General features: G+C 46.0%; 1 protein-coding gene across 3 annotated transcripts in view; it reads right to left on the bottom strand.

Annotated features, from left to right (window-relative positions):
* The window catches only part of SH3PXD2A (SH3 and PX domains 2A), a 254832-nt gene extending 236788 nt beyond the window's left edge, over positions 1–18044 (bottom strand). For all 3 annotated transcript variants that reach the window (XM_061458831.1, XM_061458833.1, XM_061458832.1), the window contains exon 1: positions 17960–18044. In XM_061458831.1, the coding sequence (XP_061314815.1) occupies positions 17960–18031 (72 nt within the window). In that variant the 5' untranslated portion in view covers positions 18032–18044. The remainder of the gene's footprint in view (positions 1–17959) is intronic.
* Between the last annotated feature and the right edge of the window lie 8934 nt (positions 18045–26978).

Here is a 26978-nt window from a genome sequence, read left to right as displayed (position 1 = left end):
TCCAACACACAGGTATTCACCAGCTCCTGAGAACACAGTCTCAGTCAGGTCTCCCAAAACCCCAAACAAACCCCAAATGCATTCTCTCAGAGCCAGTATTTCCTAAGTTCATCATTGATGTGCTCAGTGACAACAGGCAGGTTCCTCCCATCTTACAGGCAAGCCCCCCCCCCTGCCCCCCAAGACAGGTCTGTATCATTCTCCTAGCAGGACTGCACAGGGATTTCACCAGGTGTGTATGAGGTTTTCATGAGCCTCAGAGCAGCAGTTAGCTGGAAGCATAGCGCATCACCGTGCTCTCAGTAGCAGTCAGCTCGGGCTCTTCCCCACCACATGTTTTTTAGCCTTTCTACACATGAACCCTCTACACAGAAGCTTTACAGAGGGCCTGCCACTGAATAACCATTGCTATCTGAGCACAGATGTCTTGCTCCATCCAGAAAGATGGCTTGCAACCTTCGGGTTTTACCTCTAGCAAATTACATTAAAGACTTTAACAGTTTCCCTCCTGATCCCCCTTACCACTACCTATTGCTGATGCTTTCACAGTAAGCACATATTCCAAGTGCTTCTGTAGTTTCATTGATGCTTGTGGAAAACTGCAAATATACTGAATATCATTTTAACAAGTGGCCTCTGCGCACTTTTCATCCACTGAACAGTGAATTTAGGCCTAAGAAAAGCAAACCTACTGCCAGTTATTACTTTTACCAGTGCTTCTGGAACAAGCCACAAATCTCGGTGTGAAAACTACTGCCTTAAAGCATAAGGCACTGTGCTTCCCTCTTGGGTCTCCCAAAGAAATCAGCCTCTAAGACAGAGTTAAACTGTCTTAGGGCAAATGAGTCTTAGACTGCTTTGATGAAGTAAGCTGCAGCCATCCCACAGCCTTCTGAGTTCACTGATAATAAATCAGCCCTACAATATGTGTAAAAACTGGCATTGAGTGTGCCAATGAGGACATTGAACAATCTCCATGACAGATCCTGGGAATGTTCCCCAGCAGAGAAGGATGGAGAGACACCAGCCAGGAGGAGGGTGGCCAAACACCCAGGGTCAAGGATGGCTTTGGACGAGGAACTCAGTACTTTGGAGCAGAGTCAGCCCCCAGCTTTGTAAAGGGACAACTCCAAGTGACACTGATTTTAATGGCAGCAGATCTATAATCACACAACTTGGACTCATGGGGATTGAAATCCCAGGGGTTGTGATGGCCTCTTCCTTACCCCAAAGGCAAATGCCAAGAACATTAAAAGAGAGCAGATATGGAAGTTGAAAAGAGGATGTTTGTCTGAAACTTCCCAGCATCAGTTTCATATCATCAGCATCACAAACCAATCTACAAAGAAGCTTGCTGAAAATCACCCAAGCTATCTCCACCGATACACGCACGTATGATGTGGCACGTCATTTCTGCGTCTGCCAACACTACAAGCTCCAAATGTGACCCTGGCTCTCTTCCCCAGGCACTGAGAAACTCTTGTTTTGTTTGGCTCCCCCCTTGTCCTCCCTCCACAAAGCAGCACGCTTCCACAACATCAATCTGGAATTATTTACTGTTGTTGAAGCTCAAACAGAAACCTCTCCTCTCAACCAAGCAGAACAAGCAGAGGTTGTCCAAATGAGAGGGCTTCACCCAAGTGCTTTCAATCCTGCCAAGCATCAATCTGGGCAAATTGCTGCCCACTAAAATGATGCCTTCATCTTTCCCACTCCATTCCTAAGACCTGCTGAAAACTAGTTTATCTGTGCCTTCAGAACATTAAATAGACACCATCTGCTTAAAATTATCCTCATTAAAGCTAACGTGGGAACATAATCAGCCACATTTTCTCTTCCCTACTTTTACAAGTGGAGTGTCACTTGCAAGGCTTGGGACTAGCTCTGAAACTCCCTGAAGAGAAGAAAATGAAACCATGAAAGACCCACAAGTTATTCTCCATCAAGCACTCTCCTTAATGCTCACACGGCTCAGGGACAGGCCAAACCCAGGAGCTCATCTCTTCCAAATGGCACCTGACTACATCTGGCGCATCACCCCATTGAGGTCAAACTTGTTCCTAGGTGGCTGCATCTGGCCCCTGCCAACACGGGCAAGGCTGTACCCGGAAGCGCAAATTAACCCACTACATGCGTGAAGCTACCCAGACTGAACTGCTGTCAGTTCCTGGGCTTACTTGTATTCAGTATACAGTGACTGCAAAAAGTGTGGTGCAGGGAGACCTGTTTGCTATGCACCTTGGAGCGTGGCCTCTTCTACACAAGGAGGCTAAAGCAGCTCAGCAGAACGAAGGCTGAAAAGGGTCACAATCACTCCCTAAAAAATGGCGGAGAGAAGTGGGACAGAAGGTCAAACCAAACTGAGAGCAGAGATGTGGTTATGCAAACAGACAATGCTGGTGTGAGAATAAACAGAATGCTTGTGAATAAAATAAGTCTACACTGCAAGCCACTAACCAGCAGAGGTTCTAAGCTTCCCACCAAGCCAACCCTACCATCCTGAAGGTTCATAGGTAGGAATGGAATATGCTTGCACACCTAAGTCTGTCCCAGGTGTATGTTCTACAGTCTCCTTATTCACTCAACTGTACTTTCAGCCATAAAAGAAAAGCTTGTTTCCACTAGCCCAAGTTATTCCCTAATGTTGCAACAGCTCCGGGAAGGCACTTCTACCAGAGATATGTTGCTACAAACAGGATGCTCCCCCTGTCTGCTCTGCCTACCTTGCAAAGAGGTGCTGATGCCCAGTGTTGGGGGACCCGTTGTTGAAAGGTATTACGTAAGTACAAAGTCTGAATATGTATTAATCATACAAGACATCATATCTTTATAAGTTGCCACTTGACCCAAGGCTGGGAAGAAGAAAATGATGTGCCAAGGGCCTGATGCGCAACACTAGCCCCTAAATCATAAAATCACAGAATGGTTCAGGTTGGAAAGGACCTTAAGATCATTTAGTTCCAACCCCTCTGCCATGGGCAGGGACACATGTGGGAAAGCATCAGAAGACCCAGACTGGCCCAGAAAGTTTTATCATAGGCTTGATAGTAAGTGCTTAATAGTAACACAGAGAGCACAGTGTGCTTAGTCTTTAGCAATCGGTAGATGACACTTTCTGACCCAACCATGTACCCTGACTGCTGTGCTTAATAGCAGGCAGTCTTGTCCCTAGAAATTTGTCAGTTCTTTTTTTGAACCATTTTTACCTTCAGCCTTCCCATCACTTTTCAGCAAGGTGAAACAGCTTAATTGCACAGTGGAGAAAACACATTTTATTCCATCTCGTACCCAAGGATGTCGTTAATTCCTGCACCACTGCCAAGAGGCTGAGCCTGCTCCTCTCCATCATCTATTTGTGCATGCATCAGAATTCAGGATGTGCATTCAAATGAGCATCTCTCTCCTCTTTCCTCTGCTTCTAGACTTTAGACTAGACTCCTTTAGTCTGATTTAGGATATCACTTCAGATAGGTCTTAGCATGAGATGGGTTGGGTTGTTGCCAGCCCCAGAAAGACCAACTAGAGCTAAGGATGAGAGGCCTGTTTGTTTTAAGCAGATTAGCTCTAAACCACTGAGTAACTTTATAAATCTTCAGTTTCATATCCTTCAAGGAGACAGATGGAAGTAAGCCTAGAAGCGAAACAAGGAACAACAGTTACAAGAATGTTCTAAGTGGCTTTAAATCATCTGTGGTGAGTGTTGTTTCTGAAAGCTAAGGAAGTTAATTTATAATGTTAGCAATTTGACAACCAGTCTTTTTAACAGGAACTCGGCTATTGGGTTTTGAAACAAACAGGAGCTATAGAGGATGGGGTATTGCCCCTGGCTATGACTTGCCTATTATATCATCAATGAGGAGCGAGGCTGGGCTGCAAATCCCTTCACCTTGTTTTGCCTTGTCTGAACTCATGAATCCAAGAGTTTGTCTTGGCTAAAGTCACCAGAAGATGAAACTTTACAAACCAAAGCATCTTTGCTAAACAGGTACAGCTCCATCTAAGACAAATAGGTTGGAATGTGTTAGCCACAACTGCTAGACCCTACATGTTTCCCATAAAGCATCCACAGGCTTTTGATGGACACAGAGACCAGAACACAGGCAACAGTAGGAAGAAAGGGCCTGGGAACTCGGATAAAGCCCCAAAGTGAGTGGACGTTTGCTGACAACAGCACTGTAAAGTTGGCTTCAGTGCTTGGCTCCTGGCAAAACAATGACATAATGCTGTGTTTACTAGCAGGGAAATCTGAGGGTTGGAAATGGGTCTGTAAAAAAACCACTAACACGTACTTTTTGACAAGCCAACAGATTAACATCTATTGTCACTGGGGCAAAGCCAAACTTGCCTGGAAAAGGTCCAGGAGTTTGATGTCACTGAGAGGCTCACAAGGACGTCAGCTAAAGAGCTTTCCCATGTCATCTCAGCATTTACTGCTCTGTTACTGCCTAAAGCAAGCACTTTGCCACCACCACCATCTGTTTAACCCTTCCTGTCACAACATATAGTAAGGACAACACGTTGGCCTTTCAGAAATAGGTGTTTCACCTAGATCTGTTACAGCCCAGGTTAACCTGATGCAAAAGACTGATCAGGGACCAGTCAAGACAGGGTGCTGGCAGATAAAGCACACATTTGATCAGGCTTGGACTGTCAGTCCTGTGCTAGTACTAATTGAAGTCTCTACCTTTCTACAAACAGAAACAGAGGGCATCATTTCCTCATTTGAATCCTTAGGATGTTTTCAAGCCTCCTGTGACCCAAATCATGCGGCCAGTTGCACCCCCACCCTGGTCTTAATTCAAGTCTTTATCATAACCCAGCCAATATTTCTCACACAGAGCAAGACAATGGCAAACAAGTTTTAGCTCCTCACAAACAAGATCCCAAAGCAAGGACAAGCGGACTCCCATAAATGCCAGTGCCTGGTAGAGAACACTTTCAGTCTACTAATCAGATGAGCTAGAGGCCTGATGGCTTAGCATCTCTACATGATTACATGGTAGGCAGAGCCCCACAAAGCCCTCAGCACACAGGGAAAGCTTTGTGACACCTCTCCTCAGGCGCAAAAGCTGCAGTAAGCATATTAGGTCTGTACTCTCAGTCCTTCTACAGAACCCCAAAACCCAGTGGAAGGCTCTGCTGGTTGCCCACAAGATGCTCTCCAGTCCAGCCTTACTACGTTTGGAAGATCACCTAGAACTCCAGAATTAAGACAATGGGAAATAACCCCATGCTGTGGGTAAGATTGGAGCTTGTCAGAAGGGAGAAAACCAAAATAAAAGAAAGAAGAAAGAATAAAGGCGTATTCTTAGGATCTGGCCAGGACTGTGGCATCAGCTCCAATGGAACCTAAAGATCCTTTAGAAATCTCTGCTTTTCACCCCATTTCTTTGACTGTGCCCTCTTCTTGCCCAAATGCAGTGCAGCACAGAAGTGAAAACAGCAGCAAAACGCATGCATACATGAGCTTCACATCAAAACCCCAATTCCTATCAAACACCCACATGCTCCCCCAACTCAAGAATAAAGAAAATCTGTCTAACAGTAAGCCCAATGTTCCTTTGACAAACACCACAGCACACAGATACACAGCATTACTCACAGCTGAAAGGACCAGTAGAAAACCCAAAACTGCCACAGCCTAGCTGTGAAGTAATGCTTTGCTCCCATCCCCAGGCTGCGCATCCTCAGGTCCTGCTCGCTTGGGCCTGAGCCTCAGTTCTTTCAAGGAGATTTCCTCCAAGACAGCAGTGCCTCTTGCACACCAGTATGTGCTGCAACTCTCTAGTGCCACTAGCACTATATGAAAAGATGTCAAGAGGGCAGAGAGAGGTCTAAAGACAGATTGATGGACTCTCCTGCCTAGATCATGACCACTGCAATCTCCAAGGGTAGTTACCCATGACATATTCATTTAACATCTTAGACCAAACATTCCCTTAACAACTTAGACCTCATAGCAGCCTTCCAGTATCTGAAGGGGGCCTATAAGGGTGCTGGGGATGGACTCTTCATTAGGGACTGTAGTGATAGGACAAGGGGTAATGGGTTAAAACTTAAACAGGGGAAGTTTAGATTGGATATAAGGAAGAAGTTCTTTACTGTGAGGGCGCTGAGGCACTGGAATGGGCTGCCCAGGAAAGTTGTGAATGCTCCACCCCTGGCGGTGTTCAAGGCCAGGTTGTACAGAGCCTTGGGTGCCATGGTTTAGTGTGAGGTGTCCCTGCTCATGGCAGGGGGGTTGGAACTGGATGATCTTAAGGTCCTTTCCAACCCTAACTATTCTGTGATTCTAACATATTTTTAGTTTAAACTGAGCTATTTATACTTATCTTTACAAATCAGGGATGTCTGTATTAAAGGATTAAATGCAAGCTACAGCTGCCCAGCTCAAAAACAGGTGGAAAGCTGCTTCCCAAACCCAGTCCAGATTTCTGACAGACACTGTTACAAAGACAGCAGCAAAAGATGAAACAGAAAATCTGGTCTTGAGCAATAACAGGCAGCAGACTCCTCCGTATGCCTCAAGTGAGAGTATTTCAGAAGCTGGCTACCGCACTGGATTCCCTTTGAGTACAATATCATCTGTTGTCTTTATAAAATGCCTTTTGCTGAAGCATTAAAGGAAAACTTCTCTGGATTCAGGGAAAGGAAGGAACTTGTTAAGGATGTCCAGGGCTTGTAAAATGCAGCAGATACAAGATTGCTACCCCTTGGTACATGGAAAACCAGCATGGATGTTCCTGTAGAATCTATCACCTTCTATTCTTCTCTACTTCAGCATACAGCTCTGATCTCTTGTTATGAACAGAAAATAAGCAGCCCTTGTGCTAATATAAAGAGATATTACCACCAGTGCTGGTTCAAGGATTATGGTAGCTTTGCCTAATACATAACACACACACACACACACACAGAGACAGAACTCCCCTCCCACTCCTGCTTTTCCTCTGCCCTGTCCCAGAAGCCAGCTCCAGAGCCTGTTTTAATCCCACTTAGGAAAACACTGAACTCCAGTCCTTCTTCCTGTGACATGTTTGGAAGATGGGATGGGAGGAAGGAGATGCACTTAAATCTGCTCTTTGTGGCTTTCTTCCAGGACAATACTTCACATACCCTTGTTGGTTTGGTTTTAAATTCTAAGTGATTTTAATGCTGGAGAAAGTCGCTGGAGTGACAGCCCTGGGAAACTGCAGGCCTCCCACTTACACATTGGCATGGGCTGTGCCAGCTGCCCTGCTGCTGCTGAAGACCCAGAGCTCAGCGGCCTCTTGGAGCGTCTACCCATGAACAACCCTCAGCTCAGGCTGTTTGAGGTGAGGCAGGTGTCAGTTTGCCATGTTTTCAAGCAAAGGACATCAACTGAGCTCAGAGATGGTGCAGCAGAGCACCCGCAGGGCAGGGAATGAAAAGACATTTAGAACTGACTCTCAGAGTATTTTGCTTGGAGCTACAGGGGTCTACTCTGGGCTTGCATCTGCCGGAGAGCGGAAAATCAGGAATAACCTTGTACCCATAGTGTATGGGTTAATTTGTAAATAATAATACAACAGTCTGAACCAAGCAGCAGGAAAACCTCACCGAATGCTAAGGGAGCCATTAAAAAAATCTCATCATCACAGTGTTAGGAAAATGGTAATTCAGATGTTCCTGTTGCATCATCCCCCAAGGATACAAGAATGCCTGGCAAGAATATTTCACCTCTGCTGGTGAGCTTTCCTGACAGGGAATACAGAGGTACCAGAGAGAGATCAGACAGCAGCAGCTAGCAGCCTGCTACTGAGGGACTTGCTCCCTTACTCCATGCGTCACCTCAAACAGCTCCACAGGTGCTGGGACTCCAAGATGGGAAGGAATGCCCTAAAGGAATAGGCTCACAGCTGGCAAGCATGGCTGGCATCCTAAATGTACATTTCCTCAGAGGGGAATGTAACTTTTATACCATCCCATTCATTACCATGTAGTACTGGTATTAGTAACAGTAATAGTTTGCTGAACACTATTAGGGAAGCAACAGTCTGACTCCCATTTCCAGATAACACAATGACTTTGCCATTAGGCCAGCGCTGCTCCCAGAGGTGGACCTACTGGTAGAGGAACATGACCCAAATGTGGAGGTTTCAAAGTGTATCCTAGCAGTCAGCCCTTAGGTAACACACGCATCTTTAACTTTATAAAAGGTGAGTAAATCCTTTTGGCTTTGCCAACCCTGAAAGGTTAAACAAGCGAGCCAAAGCCACGCCATCAGTAGAGGACACACAAGCTCTTCTAACATGCCACACTGTGTCCTGTGTGTATTGCACTGGACATTAGATCAAGCATTTCTGGATGATTTATGAACTGTATGCATCAAAGTTTGCATTTATAAGCATATCCTGGACAGTGGAGAACCAGGCTCCCAGTATCTCAGGGGCAGCTATGGAAGACTTAGAACCATAGAATTATTAGGGCTGGAAAGGACCTTAAGATCATCCAGTTCCAACCCCCCTGCCATGGGCAGGGACACCTTACGCTAAACCATGTCACCCAAGGCCTCGTCCAACCAGGTCTTGAACGCTGCCAGGGATGGAGCATTCACAACTTCCCTGGGCAACCCATTCCAGTGCCTGACCACCCTCACAGTAAAGAACTTCTTCCTTATATCCAACCTAAACTTCCCCTGTTCAAGTTTTAACCCATTACCCCTTGTCCTATCACTACAGTCTCTAATGAAGAGTCCATCCCCAGCATCACTACAGGCCCCCTTCAGATACTGGAAGGCTGCTATGAGGTCTCCATGCAGCCTTCTCTTCTCCAGGCTGAACAGCCCCAACTTTCTCAGCCTGTCTTCATACGGGAGGTGCTCCAGTCCCCTGATCATCCTCGTGGCCCTCCTCTGGACTTGTTCCAACAGTTCCATGTCCTTTTCATGTTGAGGACACCAGAACTGCACACAATACTCCAGGTGAGGTCTCACAAGAGCAGAGCAGAAAGTCAGGATCACCTCCTTCGACCTGCTGGTCACGCTCCTTTTGATGCAGCCCAGGCTACGGTTGGCTTTCTGGGCTGCAAGCGCACACTGAAGCCAGCTCATGTTCATTTTCTCATCCACCAACACCCCCAAGTCCTTCTCCACAGGGCTGCTTTGAATCTCTTCTCTGCCCAACCTGTAGCTGTGCCTGGGATTGCTCCGACCCAGGTGTAGGACCTTGCACTTGGCGTGGTTAAACCTCATGAGGCTGGCATCAGCCCACCTCACAAGCGTGTCAAGGTCCCTCTGGATGGCATTCCTTCCCTCCAGGGTATCGACCAAACCACACAGCTTGGTGTCATTGACTTCTGTAAAGTAGACAGCATGGTAGTGTGAAACTCTTGTTTAAAGATAGCTATGGTTAGGAGAGTTTTGGCATGTTTCTCCCTATGAACATAGATAAGGATGTTTTCCCTGCAAACAACTTTGCATCAAGCCTACAAAATCATGCTGATGACTGTTGAGAGTACAGGAGCCTAGTGCAGCACTGTGTTTAGCCAGTGTGGTTATAGGAAAAATCGAACGTAGCCTACTGGTCAGAAAGACAGCGCCAGCAACCTACATATAGGCATATGTGTCTGAAACATGGGTTTCAAGCACAGTATGTATGAGATCCCACACATGTTTATGGACACTTACATTCTACAAACCTTTTATTTCACCCAAGACTCTACTATGACAAAATAAGGAAGCTGAATTATAACAAGTGTTACTACATAGCAGTATATTGTGAAGCTGTGGTACATCCAGATCCTGTGCTAGAGTAGTCAGTCACTATTAAGACCAATTAAGAATACGCTACAGCATATTAGTGCAGTATGTGAAGTTCTGATGAAAACACAGATTTGGGGATGTGTGTTCTGCCCACAAAAGTAGAATGCTCCCAATGTAAGGACTTAGTTACTTACCTGCATGTTGAGCTCCTCTTATAAAAACTGCAATAAGGAGTAGCTTTGCTGAAATCAATAGCTCAATACAATCAAGAAGAGAATCTTCATAATTGTCACAAAGGTCATCCTAAGCACGAGCACCAGTTAATACCAGCACTTTCAAGAACTTACAGGTGATACAAAAAATAAAATATCTCTCTGCTCTGCCTTCACCCCAGTGCAATTTAAAGTGTTATGAGATCATCCTTTTTCGCAACGATGCCTAAATGACCACCAGACAGTAGTCTGGGTTATGTTGAGACAATTACCTGCACAGCTAGTTGATATTGTCTCACTGTCCCCCACCTGCCTGTATCCATGTGCCATCACTTGTCTTTACAGCCCAGCGCAGAGATCATTTTCCAAGTCTGTTCGCATGTATTTTAGTCCAAAAGTATTCTCACTTTGTAATAAAGGCTCTTATGGATTCAAAGAGACACCCATGTTTATAAACACATGCAATGAGTATACCATATTACTGACACATAATGAATTCACGTTTGAAATGTTTGAAAGACTGACTAGATTGTTCTTATATATTCACCTAGAAGGTGGTTCAAAGAATGAGTTAGCTAAAGCGGGAAGATTCTAACTAGGTTGCAAGATGTTCCACTTTAAAGTCTTTCCATGTGAAGAAATCCACCTGGTTTCCTTTTGCTTTCCCCCCACTCCAAATGTGATGATGTCCCTGCCTAATAGAGAATAACAAAGAGATGATGGAGAACATTTTTTTGCTTTTAAAGTAAAGAAAAGGGGAGATGCACTACATTAAACCCATAGTAATTACAAGCTTCTCAGTAAAACTTTCAATAAAGCTTCTGTCTAGAGGTGTGAGACAAGGCCCGGGGAGGTTTTTTTTCCGTTGACTTGACTGTATTTGGTTTTGACACTACCTGATTAAGCAGCAGACACCACCAGCTTCAAACAGAACGCTACTGTGCGGCTCGCTGCCTTCTTCATGTAATATTTACACAACACGCTCCAGGCGAGGTGGTGTCAGGTCTTGCTACAAGAAAGCATTCAGCTTCACAATGCCACAGGGCTGACGCACGAAGCTGTCAGCCCGCTCTAATGATCCTGCTCTTCTCTGTGGTTACTGGGGACCAGCTCCCTTTGCGTGAGCCCGCACAGATTAAGAGGATATGACATGAAAAAGGAAGATCAAAAACAAGAGAAAATCATCTCGCATTAGACAGCCCAGCTGTTTCCTCCCAAATGACAAAATTAGAGAGCTTGTACGTCACCTCCTGCCTCAGGTAGGGTCACACTGAATCCCTCTTCCTGTTTAATCCATATATAATGGGAAATGGGTTTTGAGGAAGACAATGACAGAATGCGAGAGTAGTATTTTTTCAGGCTGTGTACGCTTATCAGATAAATTGCAAGACTGCTTTAGAAGCCAAAGCAAAGAATAGAAAATGCTGCCACACGCTTCACGAGTGGCCTCGAACCAACCACTTAATCTCTCTCTTTGTCTCATCTCCCCAGTGGGAGCACTGGTATATTCCCTTCCTCACAAGGACAGGAGGAGGGCAATACCTTTGAGATGCCCATCTCTGTAAGGGCTGCTCTGGGATGCAGGAAGTCTGGGCTCCATTTCCTATTCCATCACTTGCTTCCTTAGGATGCCTGTTCATTTCTCTCCAGTCACCCTTTCTGGGAAAAGGGTGTGATTTGGTCTCTCCATTCCTCTTCCTTTTAACTCAGGCTGGCATAATTGTGACTACAATCCATCAAGCTATGTTGTACTAGTGGGCCCTAGCACCCACCACCCTACTCAGGGCTCTTACCAAGCCAGAGGTCACCCACAGCATGCAGCAGCTGAAAGCATTTATGCTGTCTCTTAGGAGGTAACTGGTGAAAGTCAATAGCGGCATCTTCATCACTTTTAAAATGGAACTTGGAGGCTTTTGGAGCTGTTGCCCCCAGCTCATGGGGCTTGCTAAAAGTTTTTCTTTGAGCTTGCTTTTGGCTGCCCTCCCGGCACACTGCAGGCTCAACCCCAGAAGAGCCAGTAGGCAGCCTGCCGGCATGTAGTCGCCTGCGTTATTTCATTCTGCCCTGACCACAACAAATCAGGACAACTTGCTTTTCTCCATTGGTGTTTAATTTATTCCTAAGGCTGGCGACACCCATTTACTTTGCAAACTGCTGAATTCAGGTACTACTGACTCTTGGCTCAATGTTACCAACCCACAACTCTGTTGGGAAGAAAGGACTGCCCTGCTGCCTGCTGAAGAAGCCTTGAGCTAGAGAGCAGTAAGAGCCAAGCAGTGCATTATGAAAAGCAGGTAGATGCCTAAAGTGTCTGATGTACTTTGCAAACCTGCTCTGAACAAGCTCAAAGGACTGTCTCTCTTGGGCACTTCTGAAAGATAAGGGAACATGTGAAAGACCTCTAAGAGAGAGAATCAGGTAAAGGTACGGCACTGAAAGGCTAAGTGGATGCTGCGAAAAGGAAGAAAGTGAAAGTCTCAAGGCAGTGAACAGAAAAAGCCTGGATGTTATTTTGGCCTCAGAAAAGAATGGTGCCCTTAATGTAAAAAACCCAACAGGACACGGAAACTAAAACCTCTGCTGTTAGGGGAGAATTTCACTTCAAGAAGCAACATCTCCATCAAGAATGGGTTACAGTGATAAGGAAGAGGTAAGTCCTCTGAGTACTAGTGGGTGCGGCAGCTTTGCACTGGCAAGGTCTGATCTATACCTCTTGCTGCCCCTGCTCCTCCGGCCATCTGGGAGTTGGGAAAAGAGTTGAACCAAGCTGCAGAGAACTGTCTATTCACAGCTTCCAGGTATTTCAGAAATACGGGCTTCTCCTGACACGTTTCATCAGACATTAAAAACAATGAAAATTTGGTAGTCTGCAAAAGCATAAGATTTGCATCTAGAACAGGCAGAGGGGTGAAAATTAACCTTAAAGACGTACATCTACCCCAGCAGGATGGTGGTCTACATACAGAGAAAGCCACGGCAAGGGAGAGGGAATGTTTTACCCCAAGGCGCTGCCTCCTGAGCTCTCCTCTGCTCTGCACACACAGCATCACAGCCACCTTTGACCTAACCCTTACCAATGCATGGAAGTTCAGTTTTGAGGAACGATGAAATCACAGAGCAGCCTGCTCATTTTCTGGCTCTTAACCAGCACCTCGGGCAAAAATAATAGTAGCAATAATAATAATTAATAATAATGCAGACTTGTGAGTCAAGCTGGATCACGGCCCCTGGAAGGAAAGCCACACAGGGTGTCTTGATGGGGGAAAAGGGAGAACAGAAAATGGTTCATAAGACCCAAATAGGTACTCCATCTGCCCATGTAACACTGCCTTCTGATCCACATCAGGTCCCTTACTGAGCTCTATGCACAGGCCACAAACCATGTGAGATTCAAGTATGTCACACCCTGTCCACTCTGAAAGAGATCTGACCCACAGCCTCCAGCTCTGCTCAGACCTCCTGGCAGGGCCACAGTGAACAACCCATTTGACGATCCAAGCAGGGGGAACCCAGCTCCCGTCCCATGGTAGCAATGAGGGACCAACATAGGAACAAAGATCCTTGTCACTAAATCCATGACATGTCCAGACCTTCCTTGTCAGTGCTGGCTTTTTTATAACCAGCAGCTTGCAGCAAATAGAAACAAAGCCGTGAAGATGCCTGGTAACATCTGAGTCACTCTTGAGCCTAAGCAGTAAGCAGGAGCAGGTAAGACACAAGGAACAGAGCTTGGCTCTAGCAGTATAAGGTTTTTCTTCAAAGCATGCTGATGTTTTTCAACAGGTCACTTGCGACAAGCACACTCAGGTGCTCTGGGGAGCAGTGCTAAAACACAACACAGGACTCAGTCCCTTACAGTTCAATGATGTCAGTGCCCCAAGGAGCTTAGCAACCATACCCATGCAGCAGAGAGAGTCCTACAAGAGCAACCTTGAGACATTCAGAGATGGCATTAGGAAACAGTTACCCAGGGAAGGAACTGGAACAGCATGCAGGCATCTCAGACTTGATGATATTAAGGGTCTTTTCCAACCTAAACAATTCTGTGATCTCAGATGACTAAAATCAGCAATGCGCTCAATCCAACTGGAAAGAGATAGGGCAGCCACTTGTAAAACAAGAGTGCTTTACCTTCCCTTCATGCTATACAAAGCTGAAAACCACACAAAGCCTAACTGCAAAAGGAGTAGAGAAGTGCTGGAAAAGGAAATCTGTACCGATGTATCCATCCCTGTCCTTGGGATAACACAAGCACACTTAGAGACCTTAGAAACTACCTCAAGCATATAAAAGCCTAAGGAGACAATGCACATCAGTAACTACTCAGTCCCCTGTGGAAAAGCAAGTGGCCAGGGAAGAGGGTGAGGGATCTCATTCATTTGGTTTCCAATGAACTTCTGCCATCAGCCAGGTCCTGCAAAGCTGTGAACAGGTGAAGGCGCTAACCTGCTCTCACCTCCCTGAGAGCAGGATCAAGCACATCTGGTAGGCAGAGGCTCCCTGCAGGGCTTCTAAAAGAGTTGGGCATTTGGTTAAAGGGTAAGATATCTGTCTAAAGATAAGCTGGCAACAGATAGGAGAAAGGAGGATGTCTTGTTTTAGCTCTTTGATGGATGGTTAAGGGAGGCAAGCATCAACAGTGGGGCTTTTTAAATAGAGAATGCATTTCTAGTTTGGGATCACTTCATATCTAAACCAGACAATCACAATTTCAGACTAAAAGCCAGTGAAGCCACCCCATAAAGAGATGAAACTTCAACAACCTAGAGAAGAGACTTTCAGACTGTTTAAAACTTAGCAGGGGCCGGAAAAGGGATTTGGATTTTGTTACCAGCTTTTTCTCTTCACAATGATTAACTGACACCTTCAACCATTAACTGCAACATCCTAATCCACCCAGCTTCGCCACAGCATTGCTCAGCCAGTCTATGACCCCTGTTGCATCAAGGGTCTTTCCAACAAATCCAGACTTCACCTTCCTGACATTGTTCTTGTTAAAAGAAAAAGGAAGGGGGGAAAGCAAGGCAATTTAACATTTTTTAAGTATTATCAAACATAAATCAATTTTTAAAAGACCATTGGTGTGAAGAAAGAACAGGAAATTAATTTGGAAAGTCAAAAGCTGTAAGAGCACCAGGAGCTTATATTACTGATATCCCATATAAGAGGCATGTGGTTATGGATCCAGCCTTCTGTTTATCCTTTCACATGCTGCCATCCAGGGCGCCCAGCCAACTGGGTGGCCTTGTGCTGCTGACAGAGATGCAGAGGGAGGCAGTGAAGATTCCTTCCCTAGTAGTGATTTCCAAGGGGAATGGGGAAGAGAGCTGGCTGGGCTCCTATCAAATAGTGCTGGATCCAAGATTTTAATCTCTTCCCACGTGCAAAGCACTACAAATCTTCCAGTGAGGTATTAATCTCTTTAGAAGTTTCACACACCACGATCATGGCAGAGGATATGCAAAGCCATATTCTTTCTTCTACTTTCTTGAGTCAAGGCCACATAAGCAATGTTGAGATCATGAAAGACATCTGCTCCTGGCATCTAGGCCAAGTAATGCCAGGGCTCATGTGCTGGCTCATATTTAGCCCCTCTTCACATGCCCACAATACCTAAGACTTGCCTTCATCTCTCCAGGCTCCAATACTGCCTTGAAAGATCACAATTAAAAGGAAAGGGAGTCACATTAAAATGCCTGCAATACCTGTGTCACCATCCACCAGAGAAACATATCATCAATCGGATGCCAAGGCATGTGTTACATGGCCTTGAGGCATGGCATGATGGGGGTTTATGGATGTTGGAGGTGGAAAGGCTTTCTGATATTACAGAGCCACATAAGGCAGAGCGCACCAGCCTTTACACTCTCACAAACTATCTGCTAGCAATGGAGAGAACTAAATCCCAAGTCAGGTTTATCTTCATTTCAGAAGAAAATAGTTGTTTCATGTTAAAGAAGAGCACAGAACCAAACTATCAATGGATCACACCCAGGGAATTAAATTCTTTGACAGCAAAAGTCCACCCTCTGCGAGTTACTCTACCACAGCCAGATGAAAGGCAAAGGCTGCAGCACATTGCAAACTGCAATCTAGGAAACGGAAAGTGCCCAAGGCTTTTGGACCTGTGGGCTAATTCACTCATCTAAAAGAAACAGATTCACAAGGACATGGATGACTATCATTTTTAACTGAATTACTCCAATGCTTATTTGTGAACCAAGACCCTGTTGTGCCGAATACTGTACAGCCAGAGACGGAGTGGGACAAAAGGCAGACACAACACTAATCACCAATTTATGATATTTTTGGCTAAGAACTGGACACACAAGGACATGGAACTGTTGTGCAGAAGACAGCATTAGAAAAGGTGCGTGGAGAGGAGGGTGAAGAGGAAGAAGTAGATTTTCCACTAGAAATGTTAAAGAGAGCTTCTTGGAACAATTTAGGCTACTGTCATTAAAATGCAATGACAGTCATCATCAAGGAAATACAGATATGTTTCTGCATGCAAGCACAGAAAATATTTCCTTTCAAAACTGTAAATACAAGATTTAAATCCTTGTTTTCCAGTTATTTTCCAATAAATAAGCAATCAACAACATCAATTTCTTTTGGTGATAAGGAAGGTACCGCTACCAGCTCTTTTGTATATCTCTGTGCTTGGCAGATGTATCTCTCTGATGCTGAACTGCAGCCACCTTTCAGGTGAGAGAACAGCCTGGGGTGGTGTCAGCCGCAATTCACATCAGCAGCTTGCAAAGACTAAAGCAGCCTGGAAGCAGTGAATGAGCAATAAGTATACTGAACGCACAGGTCCAGCTGGCAGCCTGAGAGGACACGAGACCTAAAACTTCCACTCCTCTGAACCGGGCACCAGATGCTTAATTCTAAGGGAGACGAAAGCTTCAGCTTTACATCTACAAATCAGCATCTCAGCAACATAGTGCCCTCTAGCCTTGAGCAGCGTTGCAGTGTAAGCTCTAGAGGAAAAAGCCCAGTGATATGAAGTACTAATGCAAAGCTTTATGTCCAGTCTTCAGCCTTACCTTTCAAGCAGGCTCTGAAGAAACCTCGCAGACGCGCAATGCCAGGAAACACAGTATACTCTGAGAGATTTTGCACCAGCCACAACACCCTGTCAGGCTTTACCTTACCAAAGCTAGATAATTTACTGTCCCTAAACACAAAATCCAGTCTTCCACGTACTAAAACGCAAATTGTATTTTGAGGAAAGAGTTAAAGGATTTAGTGTAACTAAAACCCAGAAACGAAACATACCCTCACTGCTTTTGCAGATAGGCAAAAGCTACTCCACCGTATGCTGCAAACTCCTGCAGACAAAGACACTTCTACATGACACCCTGCAACACTGGAGTCTGGGAAGGCTGTTAAAAATCCTCTTACTGCTATTGGCAGTAAGGTGTGAAAGGAGCAAGGCAAAACAGAGATGAAAGAGATCCCAAAAGCTGAGTCTGACTTGATAACCATGCAAACCGGCGCTCCCCTCAAAATCTGTCTTAATGTAACTTATAGGAGAAAAGTAGGGAAGAAGCATTTAGCACCTCCGGCTCACTGACCCCATAAACTGCAGAGCCTCGCTCCGCTCCCCACCGGGCACCCTGCAGTGCTACGGCCAGGCAAACCGGGGAGCCGAGAGACCTGTCCCATCCTGCGCTGGGTCCTGCCGAGCAAGGAGGGAAGATCTCCCTTCAGAAGGGAGGGGAGCTTCAAAATGACACCACCATAAAAACCCAACCGCCGAACGGGATGAAGAAGGACGAGGAAAAAGAGCTGCATTTCTACGGCAGCCCGGAGCCCCGCGGCCGCCTCACCCACGGGGGCAAATGGGCTGGGGGGCTACAACGGCGGCGGCTGCCTCGCCAAGGTCCGGTCTGGGACGGCTCCGCGCTGCGGGCACCGCTCCGCGCCCGTCCCCATCCCGTCCCTGCCCGCCTCCCGCACACGTGCGCCGCGCCCGGCGGCGGAACCGGGGGCTCGGCGGGGCCCCAGCGCCACTCACGTAGTGCTTCGAGGGGTTCCTCCGCTTCTCCACGTCCACCACGTTGGCGTCCAGCACGCTGTAGGACAGCATCTTCGCGCACCCTCCGCCGCGCTGCCCGCCGCGGCGATGCCGGCCGGCGCGCCGGGCGGCCGGGAGGGAGGGAGGGAGGATGCCCCGGTGCCGGCCCCGCCCCGTGCCGCGGCAGCGGCTCCCCCCTCTCTCGGCGGCTGCTCCGCTCCCCGCCCGCTGCCTCAGGCTGCGAGGCCAGGGCGGCGGTGAGGGGCAGGGCCCGGCAGCAGGACCCGCCCCCGGGCGGACCCCGGGGGGCGCCGGCTGGACGGGCCGTGAGGGGAGCGGGAGCCACCGCCCCCGTGTGGCTGGGGGCGCGGCCTGCCCTCAGACGGCACCTCCCCGCCGGGACCCCCGGCACGGCCGCAGGGAGAGCCCTGGGGAGGACACAGCACAGGGCAGCGAAACGGGAGGGTGCTCCAGGGGCCTCCAGCACTGCAGTGTCCAAGATACCCTGCCCGAGGGGATGGACAGGGTCAGAAAGAGAGCGGGGCTGAGCGCGCAGCCCGCCAGGCTCCAGCTGGCAGCTCAAGGCTGGCCACTGCTTGGAGAGATCCACACTGCCCTGGCCACGGGGCCGCAGGAGGAACAAAGCTGGAGGAAGGTCACACAGGCTCGTGCCAGTGGAACCATTCATGAGTGATAACCCCAATTCATCTATTCACATACAGACAGATACATGTGCATCATCTTACCCAGTCCCACTTCAAGAAGAGTTTGCCCTAGAAAGTTCAGTTTTTGTTGTGTTGGTTTTTTTCCCAATAATGCGTCATTACTTTCGATACGGTTATTTGGAAGTTACATCAGAAGCAAAAACCTACGTGTGATATTCCAGCCTTCAGCTTGTTTCAAGACATTCATTAGCTATTCATCAAATTAAATGAAGTTGCCAAGATCTCTCATTCCTCTGAAGCTCTTCAGCAGCAGTCCATGCAGAGTTTCCACTAAGCTTCCAGAGTGCTGCTGACAGCTCTGGACCTGCTAGTGTAGGAGCACAGAAAGGTCCCAGCTCCTGGCAAGAAAAGCCCCATGTCTACTGTGAGGATGGTTGGTCGCAATCCGATTTCATTACAGGCACAGCTTCTGAATCAGAACTTTTACAAGCACTATTGGCCCTGCAACAACGAGCATGAGAGAGACACCAGAGTCACAAAGCTTTAGATCCTTGAGCCCAGAGGCTGACATCTGAAAGTGGTTGGTTTCAAACCATAGCTGCTTTCCACAAACATCCTAAAAAACAGAAGGAAAACCAGCAGCAGCCCCACCAGCGCAAAGGCAAACCGGGGAGCCGAGAGACCTGTCCCATCCTGAGCTGGGTCCTGCCGAGACAGGAAGGAAGATCCCCCTTCAGAAAGGAGAGGAACTTCAAAATGATAACATCATAAATAACTGCAGGCGTAACTGCCTGCTGCCAGGTGGGAAGCAGGTACCTGCTGCGTAACGCCAGGGATGTATATGCTCCAAGCCAGCCTTTTCCTCGCTGCTCAGCTTGCTACAACACACAAAACTAGTAAAGTGACATAAAATGCTGAACTCCTGGTGTCCAACCGTGGGATGTGCTCAGGTATACGTGCAACAGACTTTTGGTAATGGGGAGGGTGACAGAAGGGGAAAAGCTGATGTGCCCACCTCTGTGGTCACTTTTCAGGCTTTTCTTTTCTTCTTTGGAGCACCTTCTTTCCTCCTTTTGAGAGACTTCCCACCCTAACCTAACCCTCCTGCGCGACTCAAGGCAGTGGAGCAATTATTTACATTAGAAACTTTTACTGTTTAGACTGGCCAAGAAGTCTCTGGTGTGCGGAGGAACCAAAGAAGATTCCTCCTTGAAAATGTAAATATTCAAATAACCCATTGATAAAATACGCCTGGCATGGCCAGTGGTCTTGGATGCCTCTTCCCCGTCAGCCGTTATCAAAAGGCATCACCCATTCCATCCCTTTCTCCTATCACCCTGTCCAAAAAAAGAATAAAGGGTCCTGTCCGTCATTAAAAACACTCAGGGTTTGTTTTAAATCAGCTTTCAAAACATGTCATTGTGAGCGAAAGAGAGCAAATACATCATTCTCCACACACCCTGCCCCATCCTTCCTGACATTCTTACTAATTGGCACCTTTTTATCAGTGGTGCTCTCATCTGCTCTCCTAAGGAAGGAGCTGCTATTTTCAGTGGAACCTGAGCCTGAGGCACTGGGCTTTGTGCTCCCTTGGTGCCCACCCCATACTTCGACATCTGCTCCATGGTTTACCTTTCCTCTATTCAGAATAACTCAATTCTCCGCCACACCAGGTGACTTTCTCCAGCTGTGAAGCCCTTGTACAGCTCTGGTTCACCCCCCCCCCCTCCTCCTCCATCATCTGATGGTTTTGTGCTCATCGCCACCTTATGCTCTCGTTGTTTGTTTGCTGCATCCCTCCATCTACATAGGAAAAACATATGTTGCTAGGGGCATGGATTGTTCTTTTAAAATGTGTACAACACCCAGTCTAGTGGGAGTCCAACCCCAGACTATTGCAAGACTGACAGAAACGTAACTGAAACCCCTTATTATGCTGCAGGCTTGGGAAAATCTGCTCCTCTTTTAGGCAGCAGCTGGAAAAATGAAGCTGACAGCGCTTCGCAGCCTTGTGCTGGAGAGCCAGGCTCCGGCTGCTGGAGCTGAATGAAAGACAGCCTGAGTACACAGAGAAGAGCACAGCAGGCTTGGGTCTGTGACCGACCCCACATGCCCAAGAGCCTGTACCTGACAAGGACCATGAAGACATGGGTAGAGGCACTATGAATCTGTAGGAAACTAACTGTAGGGATTTAAATCCTAAATCTCCCAGTAATTATACCTTTCTCTTCAAGTGTCTATTACTGAAGTCCTGCCATTACATGGTAAAATCACTGCCATTATTATCAAATTTAATACATATCTTAGCATCAATATTAAAGCTGATTTAATAATTCACCTTTACAGACTTCTGATGAAATTCACCTGTGGAACACCCTGGGAAATTCAGATTTCTAATGAAACCAGCTATTTCAAAAAGCTTTTTTTTTTATCTACTTATTTGCTAAGCGGGTTATTTGGGCAAAAAGGGTGCAGGTAATCACATTAGCCTCACAGATCCACTACAGCTATAGCCCAGCCACCCAGCCTGTGCTACAATTACGGCAAAAGCTGATGCGTGACAGAATGTGTGCACAGTGGTCTCAGAGCTGGAGCACGACTTGAGTTTTCATATTTCATGAGGATTTTTTCATGCTGCAAATGTTTTGTAAATAAGCATTTGGGTTGTAAATTGAAAACACTTGGGTCACAAAATCAGTGAGAAAATAAAACAAAGGACAGGCTTTTCTGTGCTCCATTAAGGCCACTTCTAATGCTTCTTATTAATTCAGTGTATATCAACACAGATAAGTAACCCCCTATGAATATTAACCATCCTACAGTCTAACAGCCCTGCCTGTTGTGGCTGAAGCTGTTGTGGAAGGTGAGGTTTATTTCTTATCTATGATTTTCTTTTTCTGGCTGGGCAGCCAGGTTGAACACAATGTTTTCCTGTCCCACTAGCCAGGAGAGGCTCTAACGGTGCTCAGCACCTGGAGGGGAAGCAAAGTGCCTCATAGGCTCAGCCCAGCCCTGTGGGGGAAGCAGCAGTGCTGCAGTGCTGTGCATGACAGATTAGCCACACAACTCATTACTGGCGACTAGAGTTGCATGCATAATCTACTAGACATGGTACTAGAGATGTGCCCCTTAGGGTTTTTTTTGGCTCTGATGTGCAACACCACAACACAGAGCCTTTGTTACACTCCCATCTCAGTGCCTGTACTTACAAAACCTCAGCTTCTTAAAAGGGCTGCTTTCCATGCAGTCCTGCCACTTCAGGGTTTCAATGTACATGTCTTTTGATAGGAGTGACAAGAATAGTAGAGTCTGTCTGGCATTCAAATCTCAAACTCCGAAACACAAAGCACGATGCAATCTTCTTCTCCTATGTTTTAAAAGCCAATTGCATTTCATCTTCTTGAGAGATTTCTGCCTTTCAAATGAAATTCACTCTGGAGATAAATAGGCCCAGTTTATGGAAAAGGAAGTTGAAGAAACCAGCTGCAGTCCTAGCAGAGCAGACCCCCCCAGCACAGTAGGGTGCCCCTTTCCCCCCAGCCTTATCGTCAGAGTGCTGTGGTAGCAGCCCCTATGTGCAATTCACGATAATGGGAAAAGGAAAATAATTGTTCCCCCTGATAGAACTGTACATGCTTTCCCAATGGCATAACAGCTTTCACTTACATTATGAAAGAGCTGCTTTACCCTCATGACTTAAATTATAGATTATCCCCTTCTTGAAGCAGCTATCTTACAATTTAACACTTTCATGACTAATGTTATTTTTCAGTCTTCCCTTACCAATTGTGGATGAAGGATTTCCAACCTCAGTATGTGAGCTGCACTCTCTGTTTAAGGTAGTAGCAGCACATTGCAGACTGTTTTTCATCCGCATGCACCTTGTATTTTTCCATTGTCATGAAGGCTTCATAGATATCCATTGACATGGTGAAAATAATGAAACAAAGCAAGCCCAAACCACACTTGTCTTTATGTGTTATATACATGCCAGGCTTACGTTTGAGACTGCTGAAGTTTATCAAACTGATCACAGGTTTGAATTGGGATTCCCAGGTTTCTTCTTGGATGCTATCTCTGACTTCAGATGTTCTCACAGTTCTCAAAACAGCACATTTTGAGACTGGCTTCTGCCTCACCCTCTGCAAAAAACCACTTGGCAATCCATTAGTGAAAATGCAGGCTTGTTACAAATAAAGTCAGTCTAGGAAGAAGCAGTCTGTCTTCATGTTCTCTCCCATGTTACCTCTAAGTACATACTTGGACACCAAGACCTCAGTATTAACAGATCTAAATTTTCCACCAAGCCCTTTTAAAACTTGAATTTCCTTGTTCACTGTTTTTACTTATTCAACCCATTCTGAAAGCAAGCAGTAATTTTATTTGGCTGCACATCCCCTAGAGAAGGTAGAAGAGTTTATCTGCCAATATCCAAACCAGAAAACATTTGACTGATGGACTGTGAATTATAAAAATGCATCAACAAGACCTTATGAACCATGGAACTGCTGTTAGACCACAGACGACAAAACCACAAGCTTGACACTATAAGGGGAAACCTGTAACATGCAACCTCTACCACTCAGCAGTGGAGTGCATTGATTATTTTGTATTTATTTATTTATTAAAGTTACCTTCATGCAAAAGCAAAGTGGTTTTCCCTGCAGAGAGACTTCTTTAGGGGGAGCACTTTTGGACCTCCTCAGCAGCAACATCATCCCACGGATACACACAAACAGTATTCTCAAGTTAGACTTTGTAGGGCAGTAGTGGAGATGTTTGGAAAAACCAAAGATGCTTATTGCTTGGAAAAACAAATAAGATCATTCCAAGCCAGAAAACATTGTTTAGAAAGTGGGACTACAGTTTCTCTAGCAGGTACAGGTGCGCTTTTCAGTATGGGGCAGCGGACCCACCATCCACATAATCCCATCTGTTCATTTGGACCTAGGCATGTGTTAAGCTATGGCCACACGGTACCAGGGATGCAACCCTAAAGGCCATTTCATCAATGGGAGTCTTTCTCAGCCACTGATCTGGTGACAGACGCACACAGAGACCACTCACAAGAGAAGGGCAGCTCCTCCTTCAGGACTGTTTCCATCAGTTAGAATCAGCATTTGGGCTATTGACAGTTACATTGTCTTGAACATTTTCATCCTCAAAGACAAAAGAGCTCAAAGGCCAGCTCTTTCATCATCTAACTTTGAGCATCCAAGGCACTGGTCTTTTATAGAAAGGACAAAATACCCTGCAGATCAGAGGAACTGTTAAAGGAAGGCAGAGGAAGAGCATATAAATATTACGGTGCTCTGGATAAATTTGTCCAGCTGTTTATGGTAAATGTTCTCTTACTCCAATTTTTTCCTGCCCTCATTTCCTCCCCTGCTTTCTAATTGCAGAAAGTAAAATAGTACAAGCCCTTGCTTTCATTACATGCAACACCTGCTGCCTGTCCTGAAACAGATGTCTAAAGCATCGTTAGGCAATTACTGCTTTAGCCTTTTTCAATGGGACTAATTTCAAACATCTTTGTGCTAAATCCTCCTCCTTCAGTTTCCTCTGTATTTCTCATCCTTTCCTACATTCAGAGTTCCAAAACTCCTCTCTGTATCAGTTTGCTCTTGTAATGTTTGTCCTGGATCACTGCACTCACAGAAGGACAAAGAGAGAGGCTGTAACTACTCTGAACCAGAAATTAAGTGGTTTTACTGGGGAGAAAAAGACAAGGTGAGGGAAGAAAACAATGAGACACTAGCAGTCAGCAGCTGTAGGCAATATCTTCAGACCACCACCTGGCTTGTTACAGCTCTGGGCATTTTTGTGGACATTACAGCAAAGAAGAGTTTAGTTTTACATGCATGCAAGGACAACTCCTCCACTCTCAGTGTGAATGACTTCAATTTTGGCAATGGGAGAAAAACCCAACTCCAAACACCCTTTTTATTTCCCTACCACCTTTGTACCTGGCCAAGAAAAGCACATGTTAGTATCAGGTAAGCCTTCAGGGCTTACACGACTCTGTTGTTGGGGAAGACATTTGAGGGAATGCATTCCTCCCTCACATTTCCAAACAGCATTATGTATTTGGATAAGGCCTCCACTCCTGGGAGGAGTCACAAGCATTTCAGGTCAAAACATGGCTTCATTTAATCACGTTGGCTAGCATGCAGTGACATACATTTACAATTTATCTTACCTTGTTCACAGCAGACACGAGATGACTTTCCTGTCTGTTTTAACTTGGGGAAATCAGAAAGAACAAAGAACAGGTGTCTCAGGCCAAATCTACAGAAGCAGTGGCCTAGCTGCAGCCACTCCTGCAGCTCTCAAGCAAGACAAGCAGATATTTTGCCTACATGCTTGTAGAGTCACAGCTTGCTCATCGCAGGCTAAGGTGGCAGAGAGCTCCAGTTCTAGCAGGTTGGGAAGCAGCATTCATTCTTCCAATCAATAACAAAAAGCAAGCTAAAACAAGAGCTATAGGACACGTTGTGCCAGGTTAATTGGCACCACGCTGTTCGGTGGTTCAGCATTTGCTGAAAATTGTTCCTTTAGGTTATTTCTTTCACAAGCAAATTCCAGGTTATGTTATGCTCAGGCAGACTTGTTAATCTGCACTGGTTTCAACTTGTAAATTACTGTGACTAGATTAGTGTAGCCCCCACGGCACATTTAAAAGATATTGGTAGTAATAGGCTGGTGGCATCCCTAACAATTGGTTACTCCACTTTGTACCCTGATGTAAATACTATAACTTTACCAGATTTTAATGACTTGAAGTTTCCCATCTTGAATGGAAAATTTGGGGTGTTTCCTATGAGTAAGCTTCAGGAAAAACAGCCCAGTCATTTCTTAAAAGAGCAGTCAGAGCAAGTGCTTCTGGTGGCAACTGAAGTTACTGGTTATAAAAACGGGTTTCTTGGGGCTGTCTTGTGTGTGGTTTCTCCAGTGATGTGTGACTGAGTTTCTTCCTTCCCTTAATGGAGGCACGAATTTGGGCTTCCCTCTTCTATCAGTGCATCCATTTTCTAAAGACTCTAACAGCTCAGGGTCCTTCAGCCCTCTTAACTAGCCAACAAAGCCACTTCAGGTGGCGGGACAAATGTTGACGAATGCCCAGACACACACTATAATCACATTAAAGTATAATCCCATTAAAGTAAAATCACACTTTCTCAGAAAAAAAGGAGACATGCTAATTGGTAGGCAAACTAAAAGTCCACATTAACTTTACAGATCATGTCTGCAACGAAATCTGCCAGGATGTAAAAGCAGCAGGGAGAAGCAGATAGCTTCTGTCTTGTGCATGACCTGTGCTTACTTAGGTTTGGGCAAGTGCATTTATTTTGTACTCAGATACCTGCAAGAAAGCCACCACTGGAATCTCCGAGGGGGCCACTGGGTCTTTGTGAGGGTGGGGTGGAAAAAGTGTTGTTTTCCTGAAATTGCAACTCTTTCCTGCTCCAAACTACATGAGGAAGAAAGCTCTAAAGTCATTATCTGCCTCTTCTAGTGCCTAGACAAGCAGCGAAGCACAATCTGCTGGAATCAGAACAGCCTGTGAACAGTGCCAGGTCAGTTAGGCAAGGGGATTAGAGTGAACTTCCAATTGCCAGATGCTGACTAGAATATTTGAGTTCAGAAAGAAAAAGGGAACAAAGTAGAGAGGAAGGAGGTTTGGCAAGGATCTGTGGTACAGAGATGAACGATGAGACTGAAGGAAATGAAGGGACTGAGAAATGACAGTTAGGGGAGAGTGGAGAGCAGAAATAGATGAAAGAAATTAGGGAGAAAGCCTCTGTGCCTGACAGGGCATATTGCTGGGAATGAAACCCAAGATCCCTGGCTCAGCATTTCCCTGCTGCCAACAAACATCCACAAAAATGTTTCCGTAGTGCCGGGGCTCCTGGAGGATGGTAACCAATTATTACAACTGTTCTTTTATCTTTGCAGCTGAACTGTTGTTTGCTCGCTGGGCTGTAGGGTTGGGGCAGGAGGGCTGGAGACTGCGGTGAAAGATGGCAATAAAGAACATAGCGCTGCACTGACAGGAAGTTTCAAACTTCAGGTTGCCCATGGGGTCTGAACTTGCTCCTTTCCCATTTAGAAGTAAGTCTAAAGACACAAATCTTTGCTAGGCACATCTTTTCCCCACAGGATCAGCTTATTCCCAAAGTAAACGAAACTGCATTTCTCTGACAAGCAGATTTTCAGTACTCTGTCTCGTAATTCTTCATGTGGCTCCACACCTCACTGAATGCTTGTTGATGAATTTTCATTCTGAATGAAGAACTACAAACTCCTATTTATGGTGTTCATCACTGGAATACACAAGCATGCACAGATCCAGA

Source organism: Pezoporus flaviventris, unplaced genomic scaffold (genome assembly GCF_033815535.1).
Source record: "Pezoporus flaviventris isolate CSIRO_AGI_PZ_B2104156 unplaced genomic scaffold, CSIRO_AGI_Pfla_v1 ptg000029l, whole genome shotgun sequence".
NCBI classification, from domain to species: domain Eukaryota; kingdom Metazoa; phylum Chordata; class Aves; order Psittaciformes; family Psittacidae; genus Pezoporus; species Pezoporus flaviventris.
This window is presented reverse-complemented; position numbering and strand designations above follow the sequence as displayed.